General features: G+C 45.2%; 1 protein-coding gene across 1 annotated transcript; it reads right to left on the bottom strand.

Moving 5' to 3' along the window:
- Window positions 1–9,145: 9,145 nt before the first annotated feature.
- RTCB (RNA 2',3'-cyclic phosphate and 5'-OH ligase) lies at window positions 9,146–21,637 on the bottom strand. Its single transcript, XM_068943865.1, has 12 exons — window positions 21,321–21,637; window positions 21,098–21,176; window positions 20,564–20,631; window positions 17,856–17,955; window positions 16,433–16,589; window positions 15,668–15,824; window positions 14,350–14,509; window positions 13,135–13,310; window positions 12,345–12,533; window positions 11,751–11,861; window positions 10,697–10,816; window positions 9,146–10,265 (listed from the first exon to the last, which is right to left on the bottom strand). Exons 1-12 carry the CDS (start codon window positions 21,411–21,413, stop codon window positions 10,158–10,160), a joined length of 1,518 nt encoding a protein of 505 aa, XP_068799966.1. The 5' UTR covers window positions 21,414–21,637; the 3' UTR covers window positions 9,146–10,157.
- Between the last annotated feature and the right edge of the window lie 627 nt (window positions 21,638–22,264).

Here is a 22,264-nt window from a genome sequence, read left to right as displayed (position 1 = left end):
TTTTATTTTGTTTTCCTGCTGGAACCAAAAGCCTCCCTTAATTTTTTCTTCCCCAAAATTCAGTGTTTTGGTTTGATCTCAGGATTTTTTGAAGTGTTTCACAAACTACACTGAAACCAACCCAGCATTCTGAAACAAATTGTTGAAATGCTTCCTGCTGAAAATGTCAAAATCAATCATTTTCCCTTTTTCCAATCCATTCTCCTTTCTCATCTCCCAGATTAAACGATTTGATGCATTTGACATGAATTTACAGGTTGCTCTAGATGACCCAAATATGCTTTATCAGAAAAAAAAAAAGTTTGGCTTGAAAAATAATTACCTTGTTCCACACCAGCTTGCCCTGGAAAATTGCCTTCACACTGGGAGTGTGGCCACAGGGAGCTGTTTTAGGCCTCTAGAGGAATCCTCTCTGCTTAAGTCTCCCTTTAACACAGCTTGAATCCTTTTGTGCAAAGGAAATTTGGGTTATTTTCTCTTAGAGTAGTTTATATGCTTTTTTATTCCATCAGATTGTTGCTTTAAACCTCAGCGTCCATCCCAGGCAACTCTTTTCCACGCCAGACTTTCCACTTGCAGGTTAGGGAGACAGGGTAGTTCAGACCTAACACTATGACACTCAGGACAAGTCCTCCAAGAGCCTTTGCTGTCTGCACAATTGAAGATGTCCAAAAACTTCGCTAAATTGCTTCACATGCAGAACCTGTCTAGGGTCTAGATGAAGAAGGGCTCAACTCCTCCAGGACTGTCACAGCCCCTCTTCCCGACTCGTCTGCTCCAAGCAACACTGGTCTCTGCTGACACAGGCTTATAGAAGCATAGTAGAAAGTTCCCTAGAAGACTTCCCTACCTCTGCAGGCCTGCATTAGGACTAATTAAATTATGAGTCTGTCTGGATTTGCTTTCCCTCAGCACCAATGGTATATAGCAGGGCAGAGCAGTAACTTTGATATTAGTGATTCAAGATGACCATGTAGCTGACCCTCGGCTACAGCTAAGATCAAACCAGAACATTTTACAAGCAGAAGACTAGTTGGTGATTACCTACTGCCTGTGTCTGTCCTGCACCCACAAAGGGAGCTCAGCGAGCATGCTTAACAGAAACTCAGGCAATGCAATACATCCACTCACCGAACGCATGTACAGGCATTGTGTAGTTGCTGTTACATTGCTTACCAGTACTGAGCTTCACTCGGCTGTGCTGGACGCTGTCCTTTCTAAGCATGCGACTCACAGCAGCAGTTCCTGAACTAGGCGTCATCACCTCAAGTTGAGTCACGAGCCTGGAAATGTAAGTGGTAGTGGAATCACCACTGAGGAAATGAAAGAAATTTAGCAATCACTGGTTTGTGGTTTCTGGTTTTTGCTTTGGACTGGCAGCTCCCATTTCTCCTTTGTTGATCTACTTGCTCTTGGCCTCGTGTCTGGTTTGTTGGGCAGCAACAGCACGGTCTGGATGCTCGGTAGGGCACTTGCTCGAGCGATGGTGACTTTCCCCAGCAGCTCAGTCAGCTCCTGGCCGTTGCACATGGTATACTGCCAGTCGCAGGGGACAGTTCTGGTCTCCCAGGCTGCCCTCCCAGTACTTCTTATCCTTGCCATACCCCTCTGCTAGCTTTGCTATGCTTGCAAAGAGAAGCTGAGGCTGCACATAGATAGATCTGCTCTGTGTGAAGTTTTATATGCCATGAAGGAGAGGTTGTGCCAGCCCTCACCCTCCTTGTGATGGAGACAGTAGAACCCTCAAAGTCCCCATCACCAGCCTTCCCCGACATTCCTTCAGCTTCTGCCCTGTAACATGAGTGCCTGAAGAGGGCAAAAGCGAGGTGGCACATTTAGCACTTCACACAAGTCTAGGTCCCATATCCTCAAAACACAAAGGAATTGAGACACGTCTCTAGCACTGAACTCAAGGTGAGGGTCTAGCTCAGAGGGTCTGCTTTACAGCCAGTGTACTATGAACACTTTTTCTTAATTCTCTGGTGAATATTTGAAACGGTCCAGCTTACAAGCTTTTCTGCTCTGAGTTTAGTTTGCAAAAGGAATGAACTTAGTTCCCCTAGTAGTCCCAGAAGTAGCATGACCAGACTCAGGGCTGCTGCACACTTGCAAGGCTGGCACTGAGCACAAGACCAGCTGAGGCTGAGGTCTGGAGAGATGTATCACTGTGCTCAGTGTCACACATACATGCATTAGGAGATGGTTCCTGAATCAGAGCTTGGCATGTAAATAGGAAAGACAGATAAAAGGTGAAAGGAAAGAAAGTGATTTTTATTCCCATTTGCAGATAGGGTACCAAGACGCAGGAGGATTAAATACTTGGTACAGGTTGGACAAGTCTGGTAGGAACAGAGCACGGAAAGCTGCTCTCCAGAGATGTACCTGAAGGCCTCAGTCTTATACCTAATTTTCCTCTCCAGGAATTGTTCTGTGACAGAGGATTCACTTTCTGCCAGAAGAACAGGGAGGAAAGAAGACAGCAGTGGTGCTCTTTGCTGCTATTGATAATCATCAAATAGTTTGAATTCCTGCCCAGGAGACAAGGAAACGAATATTTATCTCACAAACAAGGCTTCATGTTTCTCAATCAAGATAAAACTTTTTCCTCATCCACTGACCATTAATGGAAGAGCTCACAGGGTCTGGCAGGAAAAGCAGCGAGAAGCATGTGTTTTCTGACCCGAAGGGATTTTTTAGGTCTTGTCCAGGTCATCTGAAGTTCTGGGAATGAGACAGAATGGGATGGAGGGAAAAGAAGAGATGACCTCCCTCCAGAGCAGCATGCATCTCCTGGCACTCCAAGTGCTAGGAGAGGAAGGCTCTTGTATAAGCAGGGATTTCCCTCCCCACTTTCCCTTCTGTGACCCTGGCTGGCTTGCATGAAGGATGCTGTAGCCATCCCTCCCCCAGGCCACCAGCCTCTGCCTTCTCCAAACTCCGATAGGCAACCTCCGCCCCATGAGCAACCTCTGCTCCTTGTTCACTGCTCTGCTTGCAGCTGTGTGGGGAATGGTGGCTAGGTGAGGAGATGGCAAGTCTGTTGGCATCCCCTTCAGCATGCTTCTCTTCAGCTTCTTGCTTGCTCTGATGGTCCTGTCCCGCCTGCAGCTGCTCCCTTTTTGGCCACAGTTTGCTCTCTCCTCTCTGATAGCGGAAGCTTCATCTTGCTGCACACCACATGATGGACCCTGGTCTGCAGCCAGGGTGGACAAAATCCTTGCGACAGCACAGCTGGGGAAACACAGGCTGTGGGCAGTCCTGCTGGAAAGGACCTCTGGGTCCTGGTGGACAGTAGGTAAACATGAGCCAGCAGCATGCCTGGGCAGTGATGGAGGCCAACAGCATCCTGAGCTGTTTCAACAGGACCATTGCAAGTAGACTGTGGGAAGTGATGATCCCCCTCTGCTCAGCACTTGTTACTCCACATTTGGAATACTATATCCAGTTTTGTGGCTCCCCAAAACAAGAAAGATGTTGATAGATTTGAGTGAGACCAGTGGACAGCTTCCCAGCTGGTCACGGGTTGGAGCGCTTGCTCTGAGAGGGGCAGCTGAGGGACCTGGGCTTGTTCAGCCTGGAGAAGAGATGGCTTTGGGAGGACCTTATGGCAGTCCCCCGTTGCCTATGGCGAGGTCACCAAGAAGATGGAGTCAGGCTCTTCGCAGTGATGCACAGCACAGAGTGGTCATAAACTGAATCAGGAGATGTTCTCACTGGATATAAGGGAAAAAAGGAAACACTGTGAAGATAATTAAGTTAGACGAGGCTGCCCAGAGAGGTTGAGCAGTCTCCATCCTTGCAGGTTTTAAAAGACCAGAGTGGAAAAGGCCTTGAGCAGCCCAGTCCAATCTCAGAGCTGACCCTGCTCTGAGCAGGAGGTTGGACTAGGGACCTCCTGAGGTCTCTTCCCGTCGGGGTGTTTCTGCGCTGTCGACGTGCCTGGCAGCTGCGTGGGGTCTTGGAGGAGGAGGGCACTCGGCACTGCCTGGCAGCCCCACAGCCCATGCTCCTCAGAGCTGCCCCCAGCCTAAGGCACCCGACTGCCAGCACAGTCCCCACACTCTGGCCTTGTGCTGGGCAGAGGTTTCCACGGGCGGAAGTGACATACTGCAGGATTCAATTCTCCAACCACGGATGGGCTACAGACCCTGCAGACACGCACGGGCTTATTGCAGGAAGGAAACAGACAAAATCCTTTCTGGGATAGACTCAAAATGCACAGCCTAAATTGAGAAGAAAGTGCTTGTCATGTCCTTTTTTGTATCTGCCTGATAAAAAAACGCCTTATGAGAAGTGAATGGAGAAAATCCCTGTAGCAACAGCTACAACATAAACACCCTCCAGAGAAAAAGTAATTTACAGTAATATTTTTTTCTTCCTCATCCAAGAAGTGGTTAAGGATTTGGCAGGGAAACGGTGAAGGAACTGATCACTCTATCTATGATTTTAAAGCTTGATAAGTTGTCTGTGAATGCCACAAATTTATAGCCCAACAATAATAAGCATTAGTCAAAAATAAAATAACCCACTTTCTTTTTTTTTTTTTTTTAAGATCAAAAGCATAAACAGGTTACAATTCTCAAATGCCAAGAGCTCAGTAACCAAGTGATTTATCAGTAAGGCATTCTTCCAGCAGGGAAACCCACCTTTTTGTTCTGCCTGGAACAGTAAAAAGGGTAACAAAAAGTTACGGGATGTAACTATCATTGGCATTACAATATGGAGCCTCTTACCTGAGGACTGAAATAGAAATGAAGCCCAGTGCTGGTAGTCCAAGACCTGCATACCGTACCCCTCATGGCTCCTGGCCACTTCCCAGCAGGGATCCAGCTGCTCACGGGTTTCCAGAAACCCATGCTAAAGCTCATAGCATTGGAAGAAGAACTTTCTGGAAAGCTGCCAAAGAACCCAAGAGTTGAAAAGTCTGGTTAGGTTCTGGTGGCTTTTCTAGGTCTTCCTTTTGCCCTGGTTGGGGGGCTGGTCGTGGTCACCATTAGGAGCTGTTCTTTGGGCTTGGGAGCCGGTGATGCCACTGCTTTCACCCCATCCTGAGTAGAGCACCGTGTTGCCCATGTCAGCTACTTCTCATTCACAAGAGACCACGCGCCAAGTCAAGTGAAAAGCAACAGTTTGGGGCAGAAGCATGTTCAGGTGCTAGTGCTGATATAGCAGAGGTAAGGACAAGCTTTGAGCGATCCTTAATACAATCTAGGCTAGAAAGGATCCAGAGATCCAGAGGTTTCCTCTTCCATTATTTCAAATACTGTATTTGCTTGCTTTTCATTTTCCTTTTTCCCCCTCCAATTTTGTCATAAAACCCTAAAGTCTTGTCCTCAAGCATGTATGCTCAACTACTGGCAATCTACTGTTCTTACTAGGCAACTGTTTGCTACTAGCATGCTCAGGTTTGAAAATCTACTACCACTTAATTGACTCAAGTAATAAGCTGCTGTTCTAATGCATTAAGGTTTGGACCTTATCGTGCACACACCCACAACCACATCGTCACCTCCAGGAGCTGCACCCCTCCCTCCCCTTGGGCTCCCATGGGCCCTCCTCCCTATCTAGTCCTTCTTCCAGCTCTTGACACATGGCATGGAGAACAGGTTCCCCCAGTTTGCACTTCAAAGGGGAAGAGCAGAAAGCCTGCCTTCCCACTGCACGCTCTATTGGACTGAGAACAGAAAGAGCCCAGACTCCCTACCTTGATTCCCTAACTCAAAGCACAGCTTGTGCAGGGAGGAAAGGGGTTGGTGCCTCAGTTGCCTCAGCCATTGAGGCAGGAGAGAAAGAGGGGGAAAACGCTTCCCTCCCTTCTGACTGTACCACAAGGACAATGCGATTAACGTTTCCGTCGTGTTCACATGTGCTGGGCAAAGCCAAGCCCAAGTGGAAGACATGTGGTTGGCTCTAGCTCAGTTGGGGGTGAGGGGGAAATAATCCAGGCTTTGCCTGGCACCTCTGTCTAGGAACAGGCCCCATCACAAGGTTGACCCAAACACCATAGTATCTAGGGGAGGGCAGCCCAGCCCCTGTGCTCCTAGTTTTCCTTAAGCTAGTAAACGTTAGATTAAATGCTGGCAAAAAACTCCATTTCCCTTTCCTGGTCCTAATCTCTGCAATTAAGGCTGGTGACTATTTTGGTTTCTAAGTTTTATATACAACACAAACCAAAGCACAGTTTTTTGGGCTTTGGGAATGAGCATGCAGTAATACGGGGATGCACTCAACGTTCCTCACGGCAGCAGCAGCACAGGCTGGGGATTACTCTAACAGTGCCCAAGGAAGCCTAGTTGCACCTTTGTCTTGGGAGTTCACAGGGCTTTTCTGTGCCGTCTGCTCTCATGCCTTCCTCCACTCTCACACCACTCAGTGCTCCCCCAGCCGCAGGGAACAAAAGGGCAGAGAATGACCCCCACCCTCCTTTTAGATCTCAGAGAGGAGAAAAAACAAAACAAAACAAAATAAAGCCCAGAAAGTACAAACATCTGAAATATGAAGTAATTCGTGGTGTTCTGTAGGTGCCAGGACGCTACCATTTTCTCCTTCCTACTATGGGAGGAACAAATACCTGCAGCAAACGCATTAAGCCCCACATCACCTCTGGCTGGAGAACTGCAAAGCTCCTGTTTCTTTTCTGCCGTAAGCCTCCCACTGCCACCTCTCTAGGCAGCAAACCAGGGGCGCTAGCAATCGAAACTGCTCAAGCTGGGACGGAGCTCAAGAGCGCAAAGCAAATGCCAGCCACAGGCAGGGCCCGCTGCTTAATTGAAATCTTCCTTCTGAAAGCAAGAGAGCGTGTTGGCACATGCTGCAGGAGGGATATTGCTTTGTCTGATTGCTTTGAAGATTTGGGGGTGGAGAGGGAAGAGAAGAGGCCAGTTAAGTGTGTTTATGTTTGAGAGGAACAAAGGAGAGTGGAGGAGAGGCCGGCTTGCCTGTGCCAGAGATGTGTCAGCGATCACTTGCTCCTCCTGGGCCAGGACAGCCCAGGGACCACCAGCGGAGGAGGAAGCAGCGTATTTGAGGAGCAGTGTTTAAAACAGGGAGGGGAAAGATGTAGCAGAGAACCCCCATCCCCCAAGACGCTTAGGATGGCAATAAACGTGACACACATGAGATGCTGGGCTCCCAAGCAATGAGGAGCATAACATGGTGCAAATATAGCACAATAGATACACTGCAAGCATGCACCTTCTAAGGTCCACCTGCACAAGCCTCCTGCGCACATTGCAAACACTTAGCTCCTGGCAAGAGAGGAAGCACTCATCCATGCTTGCTGTAGCTGCACAGCACTAGTCCCTGCAGCAAGCCCTGTGAGCACAGACAGAAGGAAGGTGCCACTGAAGCACTAACCAGAGATGATAGCTTCTATTTCCTGCAGGCAGAAGTAGCTTTGCTTTGGCAAGACCAATGGTTAGGTTAAACCACGTAGTTCTATAGCACCGAGTAACACAAATGCAGCAAGCTATTTGTTCTCACTGAAAGCAGAACCCAGCATCCAAGGACCGATTTTATTGCACTGTCTCAAGGCAGGCATAATATGGACACACTGTGCAACTCCTGAGGCCAGCAAACCTTCTGCGGCAGGTCGTCATGCAGAAGACGACTGAATCAACTACAGTTAGGCAGGAAATATGAGTGCCTGCTGTTGGACAGATGTGTTCAGCAGCTCCAGGGGTGTGGCATAAACCCAAATCTACCTAACCTATGGCTTCCTACCAAAAAAAAAAAACCCCTTAGAAAAAAAAAAAGACACCAATTATCCACCAAAGCTTTTTTAGTCTTTTGGGGAAGGAAGGGAAGCACATCATACATTAACAGATGTTTCTGAGCTCTCAGTAACCTTCCATGGGAACAGAGATGGCTCAATAACTACATTGGCTGTTTGGTGTTGCTGAGATGTTTCTATAGATTCAGCTGTATTTCAGCATATGAATTTTAATGCTACCTCCCTTACCTACTTTATCCCAATTACTTCTTTTAAAAAATACAGATAAAAAAAGAGCCATTAAACAGTCCTATTTGGAGAACACGGACAAACTCAAATTGGAACACTATCCAGTTTAAATCCTACGTTTTAGCTCAGAACTTGTCTCTCAGTTGTTATCAGTTGTACATCTTGCATGTTTTACTTACTTTTTTGGGTAGGGAGGGAGTTAGGAAACCAGCACCCACCTCTGCACAGCACAAAACATACCCCAAACTAGTACAAGTTTGGTAATTGGGAACCAAAATTGCCACTCCATTCGTGAATGCTAACGCCTAAGAGGTAACGGTCAGCAGAGACTTAACGTATACATATGAGAGAGCACCTATGTGGTACAGAGGATTTTTGATTATTCTAAGAAACTGAAATTTGTCTACTGTTGTCATAACAGCAACAGTAGATAAAAGGCGAAAGGGGAATTGTGTTTGAGAAATGCTTCTTTGTTTTTAAAAAACAAATGTTTTAAGAGCTCCCTTGCATTCCACATCAGAGAATCTGCAATATTTATAGACAAAAAAAACTAAAATGGAACTAACAATCCTGCATAAGACCGAGATGAACAATTTGTTTCTCCATCACTGGTTCCATAAGGCTGATGCACATTTTTAAAAGAAATGATTTTTGATGAAATTCAGCAAGTCTGACTCAGACCTCAGAGATGTCAATGTGGAGCAACTCCACTGAAGACAACAGAAGAAAGCAAGACACAGTCTCTTTAAAGTCAGAGCCACTAGTAGTCACAGCAGTCCCTATTACTGCAGCCACTGCTTCTGAACCTGTAACAGTGCAATTTTTGGACTTCAGAAACCAATGAAGTGATTACAACTGTAAAACACCATTATGCATCCTGAGGATCAACAGGCTTTTGCTGAGATCCTAGACCTGAAAGGATGTTTCCCCAAAAAGGTGCTTTACTGTCAAGTCCATACATCAGTATCTGCTCCTTTTACATGAGATTCCCTGGCAGGGCTGCACTCTTATTTTCCTCCGCCCGCCCTCTTGTGTCTGCATACAGGCTTACATTCAAGCTTCATCCCTACCCAGCTAGGTGGGCCCAGCAGTCGCTAGATGCAGTGGATTCCAAGCTGGTACACATACTTAACAGGACAACAGACATTTATTTCAACAACATAATAAACATGACACGGACACAACTACAGTGTCTATCTTCCCATTTTATTTATAACTCACTCACATATTCCAATTTTGATGGTCAGCCGTTCCCCCCCCCCCCCCCCCCCAGTCTTCATTAATGAACATGAAAGAAAAATAATTGGCTGAGATCAGTTAAACCATATTAGGCCTGACCTTGCAAATTGGACTCACTTAAATTAGAGAGCTGCAGGACAGTGAGCAATACTATCGGATCCAACTTTTACATGCTTGGCCTTTGCAAAATGTTGGATTAGCATATCTCTATCAGTTGATAAGTCACAACTTTTTAGAGGGCAAACAAAACCTTTTAAAGCAACATATTCAGTCCTACTCACACTTCCACAAGATTTTGTGGAACACCCTCCTGTACTGAGTCAGTACAGCAGGTGATGTGTTAAAGGGAACAGGGTGGGAGGAGAGGACTGTGCCTCAAGCCTAGCCAGTTCCTCTCAACTGGGAGACCACTCCCAACTTCGTATTTCTTACCCAATTACCGCAATACACAACAAGATAGACCATGCATAGAACCATCTGCAAAAAGCAACCTCTCCCTACCCAAAAGGGCTATACCCTGCCTACCAGAGTACTACTTTATACAGAAAGAGCTCCTGGCCCTCAGGTATGGAGGCAGCAGGTCTGGTTCATATGCCATCTTCGCAGAAGAAGGTGGTCTTGCCACACAGCAATTAGTGAAAACTCACTCGGGTAAGTCTGAAGTCCTGCCAGTGGAATCATCAGGCACAGCTAGGGGGAAGGACTGCATACAAAACCAAAACTGGCTTCTTTGCTCTTTCATCATAAGAAAAGAGCATCATAAGAAAAGGAGGTGGAAGGGCAGGGGGCATTAATTATGTCTAGGAGTGGTTAAAGATAGGGGCATCCTCAATTCCCTGAACAGGGATGTGATATCTAAGTATCCTACAGAGTCCAAGAGGTGTGGGAAGATGATGACTCCTGTCAGTTTTGTGGAAGGCCTGGAGATGTCAGTAGGTTTCTGCTGCCTTGTTAGTTCCTAGCCTTTAATAACAGCAATAGGTCTCAGTTTAATGGCTTTCTTGCTGATGCCAGCTGCATGGCAGGTGTTAACCACATCTGTCACATTCTTATAGGACTCTGGTGCCTGGAGAAGGGGAAAAGGAGGAAAAAAAAGATAAGAGACAAAACTATGAACAATGCAGAGCAACAGGAAGTTAGATGTAGGCTTTTGATATCTCTTTTTTCTGTGCAAAAATAGAATCATGTATTAATTGAGGGTCTAGAAGTAGGGGGAACATCTTGAGAATCCAGCAATTTTTACACAGCTAGGAGGTCTGTCAGATGCCTGGCTTTACAAGTAAGGTTCCACAATATTCCAGAAAATGCTGCTATTTTGGTTTACAGGGAAAACATGACTTTTCTTCCCAGAAAACTGGACAGCTCTATAAGAAACCACAGTAGCTGTACATTTAGTGTACTAGTGATCACTCAGCACTGCCAAGAATCAAGTCAGGATCATTCAGCCAAGGAGCAAGACCCCCTTTCCCCTCTTAGATAAAGAAGTATTAAACTCACTTCTTCCATAACCAGTTTGGGAGAAGCAACACGGATGGCAATGCCCATGTCAGCCAGTTTGTCCAATACATCCTGGAAGTCCAAGTTACGTCGAGATTTGGCTCGAGACAGTGCACGACCCTAGACAATAGTCTTAAGTTAGTTCTGCTTTCTATAGCCATAGGGAAAAATCAGAACTCTTTAGTTTTTTTTTTTTTTTTTTTTTCTTTCCTTTAGCATTAACAGGCACTGGAAGCTAAGCCACACTCCCAACTGCCTTGAATGAAATGAAAGAGCATTTGTCAGAACAACCACTAAAGTAAGTGGTTGTACTTGCTGACAAGGAGGTAGATTCCTGGGACAAAACTCCTGGAACATTCTTGCATAAAGTTCAACATCTGGTGCTATACCCAGCATATGTTCAAAAAGGCAATTTATGTTAAAAGTAAATGCAAAATAGTTTAGGCACAGATCACAGTAAGCCACAAAATGGGAATGAATTTAGACGTGAATTTACGTGATGGTCTCCTGCACAATCACGTCTGGTATGATGGCTTGGAAAGTTCCACAAGCCTAACATACTAGTCTGCAAGTCTCTCTTTATCCAAATCACTTGTCAGACAATATTCACAGCTCAGTTTTACCGGAGGAATCGGGAGCTACTTCTCTTCCTCAAGAATCCTTGTCTCATGCTGTAAATAAGAGGGGAGACAATACCTTCTTCTGACTTCTGAGGAGTTTTATATATACAGCCTCGGGATATTCAGTCCTTCTTGTAAGCTCAGAAATATCCAATTTTGGTAACAGGAGTTCATCCTCCAGATCTCCATCCTAACCTTTAACTCATATAAGGAAGTATTCCTTTATTTTTAACTACTCCTACAGAAAATTATCAGTGACGGACAGAAAAGAGGACTCCCAGTCTACATTTCTCCTGGGCTAGGATTACTGTGGCAAGGCTACTTTACTTCCATTACCAACACATGAACCTCACACTGGATGACCCTTGAACAACCCTGTTCTTTGGATGTCAGTCCCAATCCAACTCCTTCCTGAAATGATTTTTTAAACTTACAGCTCCATGACAAGTAGTCCCGAAGGTCTCAGTCATGCCTTGCTCCGTGCCAGTAAGAACGTAGCTACAGGTGCCCATAGTCCCGCCAATCAGAACAGGCTGTCCAGTCAGCTGTGGATGCAAAACAGTCTTGACTGAACAAGAAAAAGCCTATAAAACTCTTTCTTAATAAGTACCCGAGGGGAACCACATCTCCAGAAAAAGAGGTCAGGTTCACACGCCCTCAGAGCATCCCTACTTGCCTTGGGTACCCAGTATCAAGGATTCTGGGGAACTAACTGCACTGAAGGATGTAGGCCAGCATATGAAAAGACTTGTGGCCAACAGAGAGACAAGGCAAATCACTGCAGCCTGCACTAGTTATGAAACACTCCTGTTGGTGATCTTCCAGCTGTTCTGTATGCACAGGAGAAGATGGAGCTCAGTGTCACAAAGATTAATACACAGACAAGCAGAACACTGCCATTCCATCAGGGTTCCAGTGCTATTAGTTCAAAAGAGGAATCTACAGCATTTAGATCTGCTAGCATCCCTAAAACTGCTTAATTCATCCAAAATCCTCTTCTGATCTCTTTCTTCCACAGTTAAACTTACTTGATAATCAACAGCAATAAGGGGATGGTGAGGAGGGAAGGCCCTGGTTGATCCCTTCCTGTGCACCAGCAGAGTCCGCTCTTTTCCATCCACTACATGCTGCTCCACTTTGGCAATGTTGTGAGATACGTCATAGATAACATGCATATCAAGGTCATCTGGGGTTGTGTTGAAGACTTTAGCAAAGGCCTAAAGAGAGAGCAAAAAGACTTAAAAAATACAAGAATATAGGCTGTGTAAGCATGGAAGACTTCTAATACTTTTAGGAAATAAAAGCCAAAAATCTGCTTGAAAGTATTTCTTACTGGTTAGCCAGTAACCTAAGCACTTGACATTACATGTAAGAAACCTCGGGGAGATTCAGCCATGATGGAAGTGAATATAACACCAATGAAGGTTGTGGAACAGGGGTGCACTCGGCCATTTATCTGCCCATTGGCGGTTTTAATACTGGAATTTAATCGGATATCGACCAGATGAGTTTTTGCAACTCTGAAAAGATGGATTCAGCAGCGTAAAAACAATTTTCTTGTATCCTCTTCTAGTTTGAGGCAACATCTTGAAAATGCCTTAGTGGCTTCTGAAAGCGCAATTCAGTCACGTTAAGAGGTTTTAGACCGATTGCGACTACTGCAGCTTTGCTTAAGTCTGTCCAGCAAACACAGCTTAAGAAGTACAAAAGGGAAAGTTTCATTCAATACTACCGCTACTGTGTTTTTCGCGTGTCTAGGATAAAGCAGGACATCTGTACAAGTACCAGAACATTTGCATCAGAGAACTCTGCTCCTACCTGTCTTGTTAAGAAAGTCATAGAAGAGCGGTTGACCCAGGCATAGTTCCCAGCGGCTGCCATTCCCTTCAGGTAATCCTGACCCTCTGCAGAGGCAATCCTGGCACAGGCCAGCTGGCGATCATTCACTATGATTTTGTCCCGTTTCATAGCTTTTTCCATAGCCACCAATGCATCTGGGAAATAAACACATTAAGTCCAAGTCACTCCTTAATATTGTTTCAATCTATGCAATGAAACAGGGATTTCTATTATTTATACTTTTCTTTCTAAAAATAGTCCTGGGGAGTCTTATTTGTGAACAAATAATGTGGTTCTGCCACATACTCACTTCTGCATATGCAAGGAAGCTGTAGGTTTGACCATCAGATGTGTTCAGCTTTTAAAGTATAAATAATAGAAAAGTTAAGGGCTTTGGGTGTACTTTTGGAAATTCTCTGCTTAGGCAAATGCAGTTCACCTTAGCGATATGCTCTAACAAACTGAGCACTTCAATTGGGTCTCAGAACAAGAAATGCAATTTAACACCTTTTTGTGACCTAAGAATTTACAGACTCTTTTCCTTTTCTACTGCAGGAATGCCTACCTTTGTTATACCAGAGATCATGGCCTCACCATCCTATGCAAGTAGAGATAAAGAGAGCCCCTGATGCAGAAGATTTAGTGAAAACCTCCATCTTCTTTTGATGTTAGAATAATTTAGCTTGAAAGGGACTTCTGGAAGTTAAAGTCCAATCCCCTGCTCAGAGCAGCTCTAACTAGATGAGGTTGCTCAGGGATTTGTCCAGTCAAGTTCTGAGTATCTCCTAGGATGCAGGTACTACAATCTCCCTAAGCAATCTGTTCTAGCATTTGACCATCCTCTCATGGTTTAAAAAAACAAAAGAGAGAGAGACCAATAAATAAGAACTCTTATAGCTAAATGGGATTTCCTGTGCCCAACATGAGTCTGCCATCTCTTGTCCTATTATCGTGTGGATGAATGCCAGATCAATCCTCTGCAAGACCAGAAACATGTAACATATTGATTTTAAACTATGCAATAAGAAGCTTGAAAATACAAGCAAAAACAAGCAAAACTCAAAACAACCCCTGCCAAGGCAACTCCAAATAGCAAATATGCTGTAAGAAATGCTATTCAGTGCCGGAGTCAATGACAAGACCACACTGAAGAGTTTGCTTCAACTCCAGGTACCTACATGAGTCAGATCATACCTGTGGCAACTTGGTGGCCCAAACCTCTGCTGCCACTGTGAATCATCACGCACACCTGCCCCTTGTGGTCGATGCCCATTTTCCTGGCAGCATATTCGTTGTAAATGTCATCCACAACCTGGATCTCGGCATAATGGTTTCCTGCTCCCAGGGTCCCCAGCTGCCAATTACAACATACTGATCAGATAATGTCAGTTAGCCAGCCTCTGGGAGCACAGGGCAGAGCCACGGAAACGCGGGCAATAGGGCAAATCACTACAGCAAGGTTTTAGTTTTACAAAAGCTTTTTCAAAGAAAGAGAGACAGACAGACAAAAAACCCATATAAACTGAAAGGAAGTAGAAAACAGTAGCATTTTCATAGTCCTCTTTGATCAGATTTCTATTTTTATTATTGGAACAAGACTGCCATTAAACTAAAGGACCAGGAACTACAGACTGTGCTGCCACTTTTTTGCAACTTAGGCCTAGCTGAAAGAGGGGACAACTATGGAATATTGAGAAACCATCTTCAATTTGTATAGGTAAGGCAGATAGATACAGTCTTATACTTGCTTATAACTCCAGGAAGAAGTTACAACATCCTGTTAATTAAGTTCTTAAAACTTACCAGCAGATTAAAATGAGATATTTCATTTCCAAGCCCCACCTCACCTTTTTTTTTTTTTTTTTTTTTAAAAACAACTGCGTAACAGGCAATTACTTATTTGCAAGCAGAATGTGAAAGTTAAGGACATAACATTCTTGCCAAGTTAAAATGCTGTAAATCACTTGCAGCATCCTAATTCATAAACCTCAAGAAGTCACATAAAAAAAAGTAAAAAAAAAAAAGAGTATAGTAGTGTTAGTACAGCTATCTCAGAAGTGTTCCAGTCAGAGCAATAAGATACGATTTACAGAATTGGAATCCAACCCTTGAACCATAATCCAAAGTTCCAACTTACATTCTGTCTAACATCCTTCCTTGCCCTGCTGTTTGTTCAACCAATTAATAAGGAGAAAAGTTAGAGAATAATTTCACTGTCTCTTAGCAATAAAATTATAGCTGGATGGGGAAATGCCAGCAAACACGAATTCTAGTACCAGGTGTTAACTAGTGAAAAACTAATGGCCCCAGGGATCTCGGGCACACCCAATATTTCGGCTGTTTCCCCTCCGTTCCAGTTCTGTCAAGACTTACTCAGAAGCAGTCTCATCATCTCACCTTTCCCCTTGCCCAGCAATGCTGGACAGTTTCAAAATAAGATATCGTATTAGAGAACAACCTGTTCTCTTTTACGTTTGAACCCGGGGAGCACTCACAGCCCACCTGAAATTACCTGAGGGAGGCCCCTCTTCTTTGCTCTTGAGGAAACCTTGTTGGGATCAGCCTGCAGCATCCTTCCATATTCTTCACAGTGCTCTTTGTCCTCTGCCCACGCATAGCCTTCCCGGAGAGACCAGTCCACACCCATTTCTAGCGCCTCTTCCAAATCCCTGCAATTATCAAACACCCAGTGTTAGCCTTGAAAATATTCAAAAGTCAAACTGGATTTGGTCCCACGCAACCTGATCTAACTTTGTAGTTGGACCTACCTTCAGAGTTAGCCATCCTTTGAGCAGGGAGTTGGACAAAGGGACCTCAAGAGGTCCCTTCCTAAATTGTTCTGATTTTAGGATCAGTCCCCAACTCCTCTAATAAAAAGCCTGGCTTCTTGCCACTTCACGTAAAGCAATGTCTACAAAGACATTAACATGAAAAAAACACTGGATAGGTTATTACTTTTTGCTTTGCGTGTCGGATAACCTACTTTCTCTCTCCCCTTTCCCAAAAAAGCTCTACATTTAAGGAAGTTTTCTGTCAGGGAAACTGCAAACATTTCAAGAATGCTTAGTTATTTCAGGGTTTTAAATTGGGGAAGGAAATGTTGATTTTGTGCCTTAACAATTACGCCAGTTCTCCTAGTGAAGCACGCATGTAGACAGAACGGGAAAAGGTTTAGAACTTTTCCTCTTTCTTGAAGTCTCCCACTGACGACTCTTTCATCAAAATAAACACCAGAGATATCCTCTCTGCTGACCCTCACACAGAGGCATTCTCTTACTTGGCATTCATGGGGATGACACCCTTGGAGCCCACACCAACAGGAATGTGGTCAAACATAGCCTGGGCGAGCTGCTCCTTCACAGGCTGTACATCACTTTCGTCCAGATTTGTACGTAGTAAGCGGACACCACAGTTGATGTCAAACCCGACACCACCTAGAAATGCAGAAAAAGCCACAGTGTTAATAAAGAAGGTACGCTGGTGCCAAGCACTTGCTGCGTTCATCTTCAATTAGTTAGCTTTCTGATAGGGAATGTGTACTGAACGCTGGGATCTGATGCCTTCTCTCTTGACACAATACTGGGAATACAGCAGAACAACTGCATTAAGCTTCTTTTTAATAAGGTTACATGAAGCCCTCAAATTCCGGGACAGCCAAAAATGCAGTCTTGCAGAAAAAGTAAACCTGAAACTCTTAAAAATCCTATTTTTTTTAAGCGTCCCCAGCAAATGCTCTACAAACACAGCTGTACAGTTCAGAGCTTTCACTTTACACGTTGCTCCAGCAAGTAGACAAAAGAACAAAGACAAAAGAAAAGACATATCTATACAGTATATGGTTTACAGACAGTAGAACGTAGTTCCTGTTCTCCTGCCTAAGGAAAGTGACTTGTGATGGAAATCTGAGCATTGCCTACTCAAGTAAGAAGTTCCTGAAGCAAGTCCCTGAAAGCTAGTCCTTCTTGAATCTTCATTGGAATAAATAATAACTAGTTAAAACCAGCAATAAATACTAGGAATATTAAACTTCACTGTTTAGGCTTAAGTATTAAAAAAAAAGTATTAAAATTTTAGTATTAAAAAAAAAATTACTGCAGAACATGGCCTAGCATAGAACAATTACACCATCTTTACCAATAAAGCATCTGATACTAACTTGTGTCAGAGAGGGGATACCAGACTAAGAGGACCTTGAGTTTGAGTCACTCAGGCACATTGGAACTGCCTACAGTAAACCTGAAACACGTCCATCAGCCACAACCACAAAAGCATCTCTAGATATCATGAGTAATGAAAAATCTGAAGTGTTTGTTAAAAAGATAGAAATATTTTAAGGTCACATCTTTAACAAAGTGTAGAAATATTCTAAACAGAGGTTTTCAAATGTTGAAGAATCAATTCTTTATCTACTTAGCCCAACCCAAGTTCATTGTCTTGTGCTACTTTTTCATGACTGAGGACACCACGTGCCCTAGCCAGAATAACGAGAGCAACCCTCTCTGCAGCGTTTAGATTTTTTCAGTGCAACTAGTGGCTCCATAAAGAACAAGGTCCTGGGTCCAGGAATTTTTTTTAACTCCTTATATACCTTTTTTTGCTTCTGCATATGAAGTACTGTAAAGACCTGGCATCTTAAAAAGCATTTAAGTCACCACAGACATTTCTCAGTGCAGATTAAGTCAGTCTTAAAGTATCCTTACCTGGTGACACCACTGCTTCAGGATCATTCATATCGAAGGCCGCCATGTTGCCAATGGCAAACCCATAGCCAGAATGGACATCTGGAAGGCCTATTGATCTCTGAAAGAGGATGAAGCACATTTTAAAGTCTTATGAAACTCTGCACTGCACAGAGATTCACCTCAGTTATGCTTGACCTTGTGACAGTGGTTGTCACAGATGAAGATAAACACCTCAACTCAGGTAAGTATCCAGACTCCCACCGTTAAAGGGGACACAGTCAATATAGTCAAAGGAAGCAGAGAGCAGTTCCACTTTCTGAAGTAAACATCCAGTAACAAGTCAGCTGAGTCACACCCTTGGCTCCATTGACCAGCTCTCAAGAAACTTTAACAGGAGGTCAAACACCTAACGGTAGGAAACTTAACATCAAACTAAATTTCAGCCTAGCTTTTTTTGGATCCAGTATCCTTATATTCAAAACCTACACAGGCAGTAGCTTAGGGGTAGCATGATGCAGAGTTATAGCCATGAAGATACGGCTGTCTTTATCAAGTTTATCTAGAGGCATCTACAATGTTTGAATAGTATAAATGTAACAAAGGAGGAGCTGAATGCTATGGAATGAGATCATGTCAGCATTTTCCCTTCTTAGTTGTGTAACTGAACATTCACCAAAGATTGCACCCTGTAGGCAAGAAAAAGTCATGCAGCAGATAGGAGTCAAGTCATTTTATCTTGCAAAAGAATTATTTTACTGGTACTTTTCATATTACTACCAGTTAAAGGAAGTAAGGGCATGCTCCTACACAACCCTAGAAGTTCAAAGCAGATCTAAACTGGCAGGCTTAGATTAGGACACCACAATATTTTAGAAAAACACCCAGAAGACTGTTAGAAATTTGAACTTTTCAGACATGTGCTAAACTGTTTATCGAGCCGCCCCTCACCATTCCTTAAGAAATCTCTTTGTTTGAAACGGAACGAAGACTGAAATAGAGAGATAAGCATGACATTTCCCCTATGAACTACTAGCCAAAACACCAAATTTAACAGGTTACTGTTATTCTTCCTTATCCTCTTTTTGATTGACGATTAAAATATTTTACAGGTATGACAGGCAACCTTTTACTGCAACAAGAAATTCTGAACTTTTGTCAAGTAACCAAAAGAAAAAATTACAAAAAACTTCCCCTCACATTTTTTTTTAAAAACTTCTTAATGTAAGTAATCTTAAACATGAAAAAGACGTTTTTCACATTGTATTTAGAGCTTCTTGAAAAGTGATCCAGTCTACTATGATCCTTCACTTCCAAAACACATGGGCAGAGGAAAGGAGCGATGAATACCCAGGAAGGCTCACTACCAATATTAGGGTCATAGTGCAGACAACAAGATCAGATTAAAAGCAAGGACAAAAAGTAGTAAGCTACCAAGCTAAAGCAAGCATTTAACATACTCTGGCATAATCTAGGATATATAGTCTAAGGATAGAACATATGCTAATAAAATCAGTAACCCTAGTACCATACTTACTTTTCAATGGGCTTTACTGTAACTGTATCCTGGGCAAGCTCTTTCAAGGAAGACAAAACTGCTACTGAGCTTTTACCCATAAATAATGGGAAAGGCTGTATTTCACAAGAAGGGTGACAGAATTAAGAGATGAGAACTCAAATGCACAGCAAGTTTACATGATAACTTTCCTCAGACACATTAACAGTTCAAATTAAACTCGGTAAGGGGAGACTCTAATTTAATCTCTACTGTATATAAATAAGAGAGGCACAAGACTGGCATCTCTTCAGGACCAAATGGTCTTAGCGAGAAATCTCATGAGACTATACATACTTTATAGGTTTTGCTAGTATTAAATCACTACATATTCCAACACACAGAGGATCAAATGGAATCTTAACTGCCTTTAAATATTTCTCCTGCCCAAGAAGAGTTTCTAGGCTAAATTTTCCATGCTGGACCCATGATGCAAATTGGTCTTCAAAAAATTCTTAACGCTTAAGAGCCTGGGAGGAGGTCAGTATTATACTCCTACTGTTGCTGTGTTGTGCGCATGACTACTTCACAGCTGAATGAAAAGCTCCCGTTAACACCAGGAGGAGATGAATGCTGTGGAAAAACTGAAGAGCGGTAACTTTGAAAGCTAGCGAAAATGTAATAGAATATCATTTTCCCTCCCTTTTTTTTTTTTTTTTTAAAAATCTCATTCACTGTACTAAGGCCCAGATAATTTGATGCACTTGAGGTGGTTTTTTTTTCATCTTTAAACAATTTCAAGACATAAATAACTGTAGGGTTAAGTATGTCAGGATAAAAAACAAAACAAAACACCACCACACACTCTCCCTTTCTCTCTCCACTCTTCTACACCTTCCAGGTGAGCAGAGACAACTCAAGAACAACAAACAGATAGTATGAGCTATGGAGGAAAGATAGCTCAAGCAAACTAAAGAGCATAAAGCAAAGTTGAAGGAGACCGAATGTCCAATGGCAGTTGATGAAACATATAGTTACTTCCGCTTCTGCCAAATTAATTTTACAACCTGCTCTGGCAAAGACTTCTTACTCAGAGGCAGGTACCTAAAACACAGGGCATAGACCAAAGTTCACTTCAAGGCAGTCTGTATCATAGCACAGTTCCTGTATGGAAGGCAAGAGTCACCAGCAAACAAGAACAGAAGGACAGTAATTTTTTAGAGCAGTTACTTACATGAACAATGCCAGGTAAGGCAGCCACATTCCCAATCTGTTTCATAGCAGGCAAAAAGCCACCTGCACCTGAAAAAAAGAAAATAAAGAGCAAAAAGAGAAGTTTAAAGGATCTGCTGATTTACCATGGTGATCACCACTGTGATGCATTTCCTAAACAGTTGGCTCAAAATATTGGCAAATGACAGAATAACCAAAAGATATTCCAGTCTGCTTAAAAAAGAAAAAAAAAGTAGTTTCATGCAGGATCTGCAATTTTATTAAACGACTTTTCTAAAATCCTCCCTCCGGCTGCATTAGTCCTGACAGAGACTGACCTGTGCCAGCAGCAACAGAAACGCATCAGCACTGGCCCAGCTGCCAAACCTGGGCCCAGCCCCACTCGGGACAGGGCCGGACGAAGGCCAGAGCCCCCACCAGGCCCGCAAAACTCGCCCCTCTCCGCTGCCCCTCGCCGCACCGGCCACGCGGGGGGGCCCCCACGGACCCAGCCCCCCGTAGGCGCCGAGGCCCGAGCCTCCCCGGCCCCACGCACCTCCGCCGCGGCAGGCGTTGCGCAGCTCCTCGAACATCAGCTTCTCCAGCGGGTCGTTCACGTAGAAAACGCCCTCCACCTGCGGGGACAGCCGGACCGTTAGCCCGGGGGACCGCCGCCCCCCTCCCACCCAAAAGCCCTTGGTTCAGCCCAGCCCCCCCTCCCCCTGCCCCGTTGGTGCAGCCCGCCGCGCGGCACTCCCCCCCCCCCCCGCCCCACGCACGTGCATGTTCGGCACGAAGCCCTTCTTGATGCGCCAGCAGTTCTTGTCGAGCTTGTCCAGGTACTGCAGCTCATCGTTGTAGCTGCGGCTCATGGCGGCGCCGCTCCCCGCCCGCTCCCGCCCGGCGGCCCCGTGTCAAAACGCTCCTGCCGCCCGCACCCGGCCAAGGGGAAGGAACCGGCCGCGTGGACGGTGGCCGCCGAGGGCCACCCCACCCCCTCCCCACTCCGGAACGGAAGAAGCAGACAGAAGCCGCCGAGGGTCAAACCTCCTCCGCTGGGGCTGTGCGGGGGGGGGGGTTGGGGGGGCGGGGAGGCGGCGGCGGCTCCGCCCAGCCCCTGGGCTGCCCGCGCCCCCTGGCGGCGGCGGGCGCTGCGGCACGGCCGGCCGGCCCGACGGCCCCGGCGCTTCGCTTATCCAACGAAAGTGCTTTTTCACATTCAGCGGGCTGCTCGTGCCTAGACGTTTCAGTGGAAGCCCCTCGCTTCCATCTCTCCAGTTTCGCAGCAGCCGCTTCCCGTGCCCCTCTCTTACCCCCCAGGGCGCGGACCCCCCCGTCGCTCCCTCCCGGCCCCTCAGCTCCCGGCCGAAGCGGAGGCGAAGCCTGGGGAAGCTCCAGCGTGGCGGGACGCAGAGCTGAGCTCTCCCCCGGCCCGGGGCCGAGGGAGCCCGTACCCGCCGGGCCAGGGCGCGAAGGGGAGCGCTGCCGCGGGCCGCCGGCCTCCCCGCCGTGGGCCTCCCCGCCTGCCTCTCGCCGCGGGTGTGACTTTGGGGCTGGCTGTGCTGGTTTTGGAGGCCGGACCGTGTTTCCCCATCCAGGCTTGGCCAAGCGCAAGCAAACGGGCCTGCTGCCACCTCAGCACGGCAGGGCAGGCACCTCTGGCTGCAGAGGTGGGCGTCCAGATTTGCATGCTAATAAAGACGCTGTGAAAAAGAAAGGGAAG

This window comes from Struthio camelus, chromosome 1 (genome assembly GCF_040807025.1).
Source record: "Struthio camelus isolate bStrCam1 chromosome 1, bStrCam1.hap1, whole genome shotgun sequence".
In the NCBI taxonomy this organism is placed as follows: Eukaryota; Metazoa; Chordata; class Aves; order Struthioniformes; family Struthionidae; genus Struthio; species Struthio camelus.
Note: the sequence above shows the minus strand (reverse complement) of the source record. Positions and strands in the feature narration are given on the sequence as shown.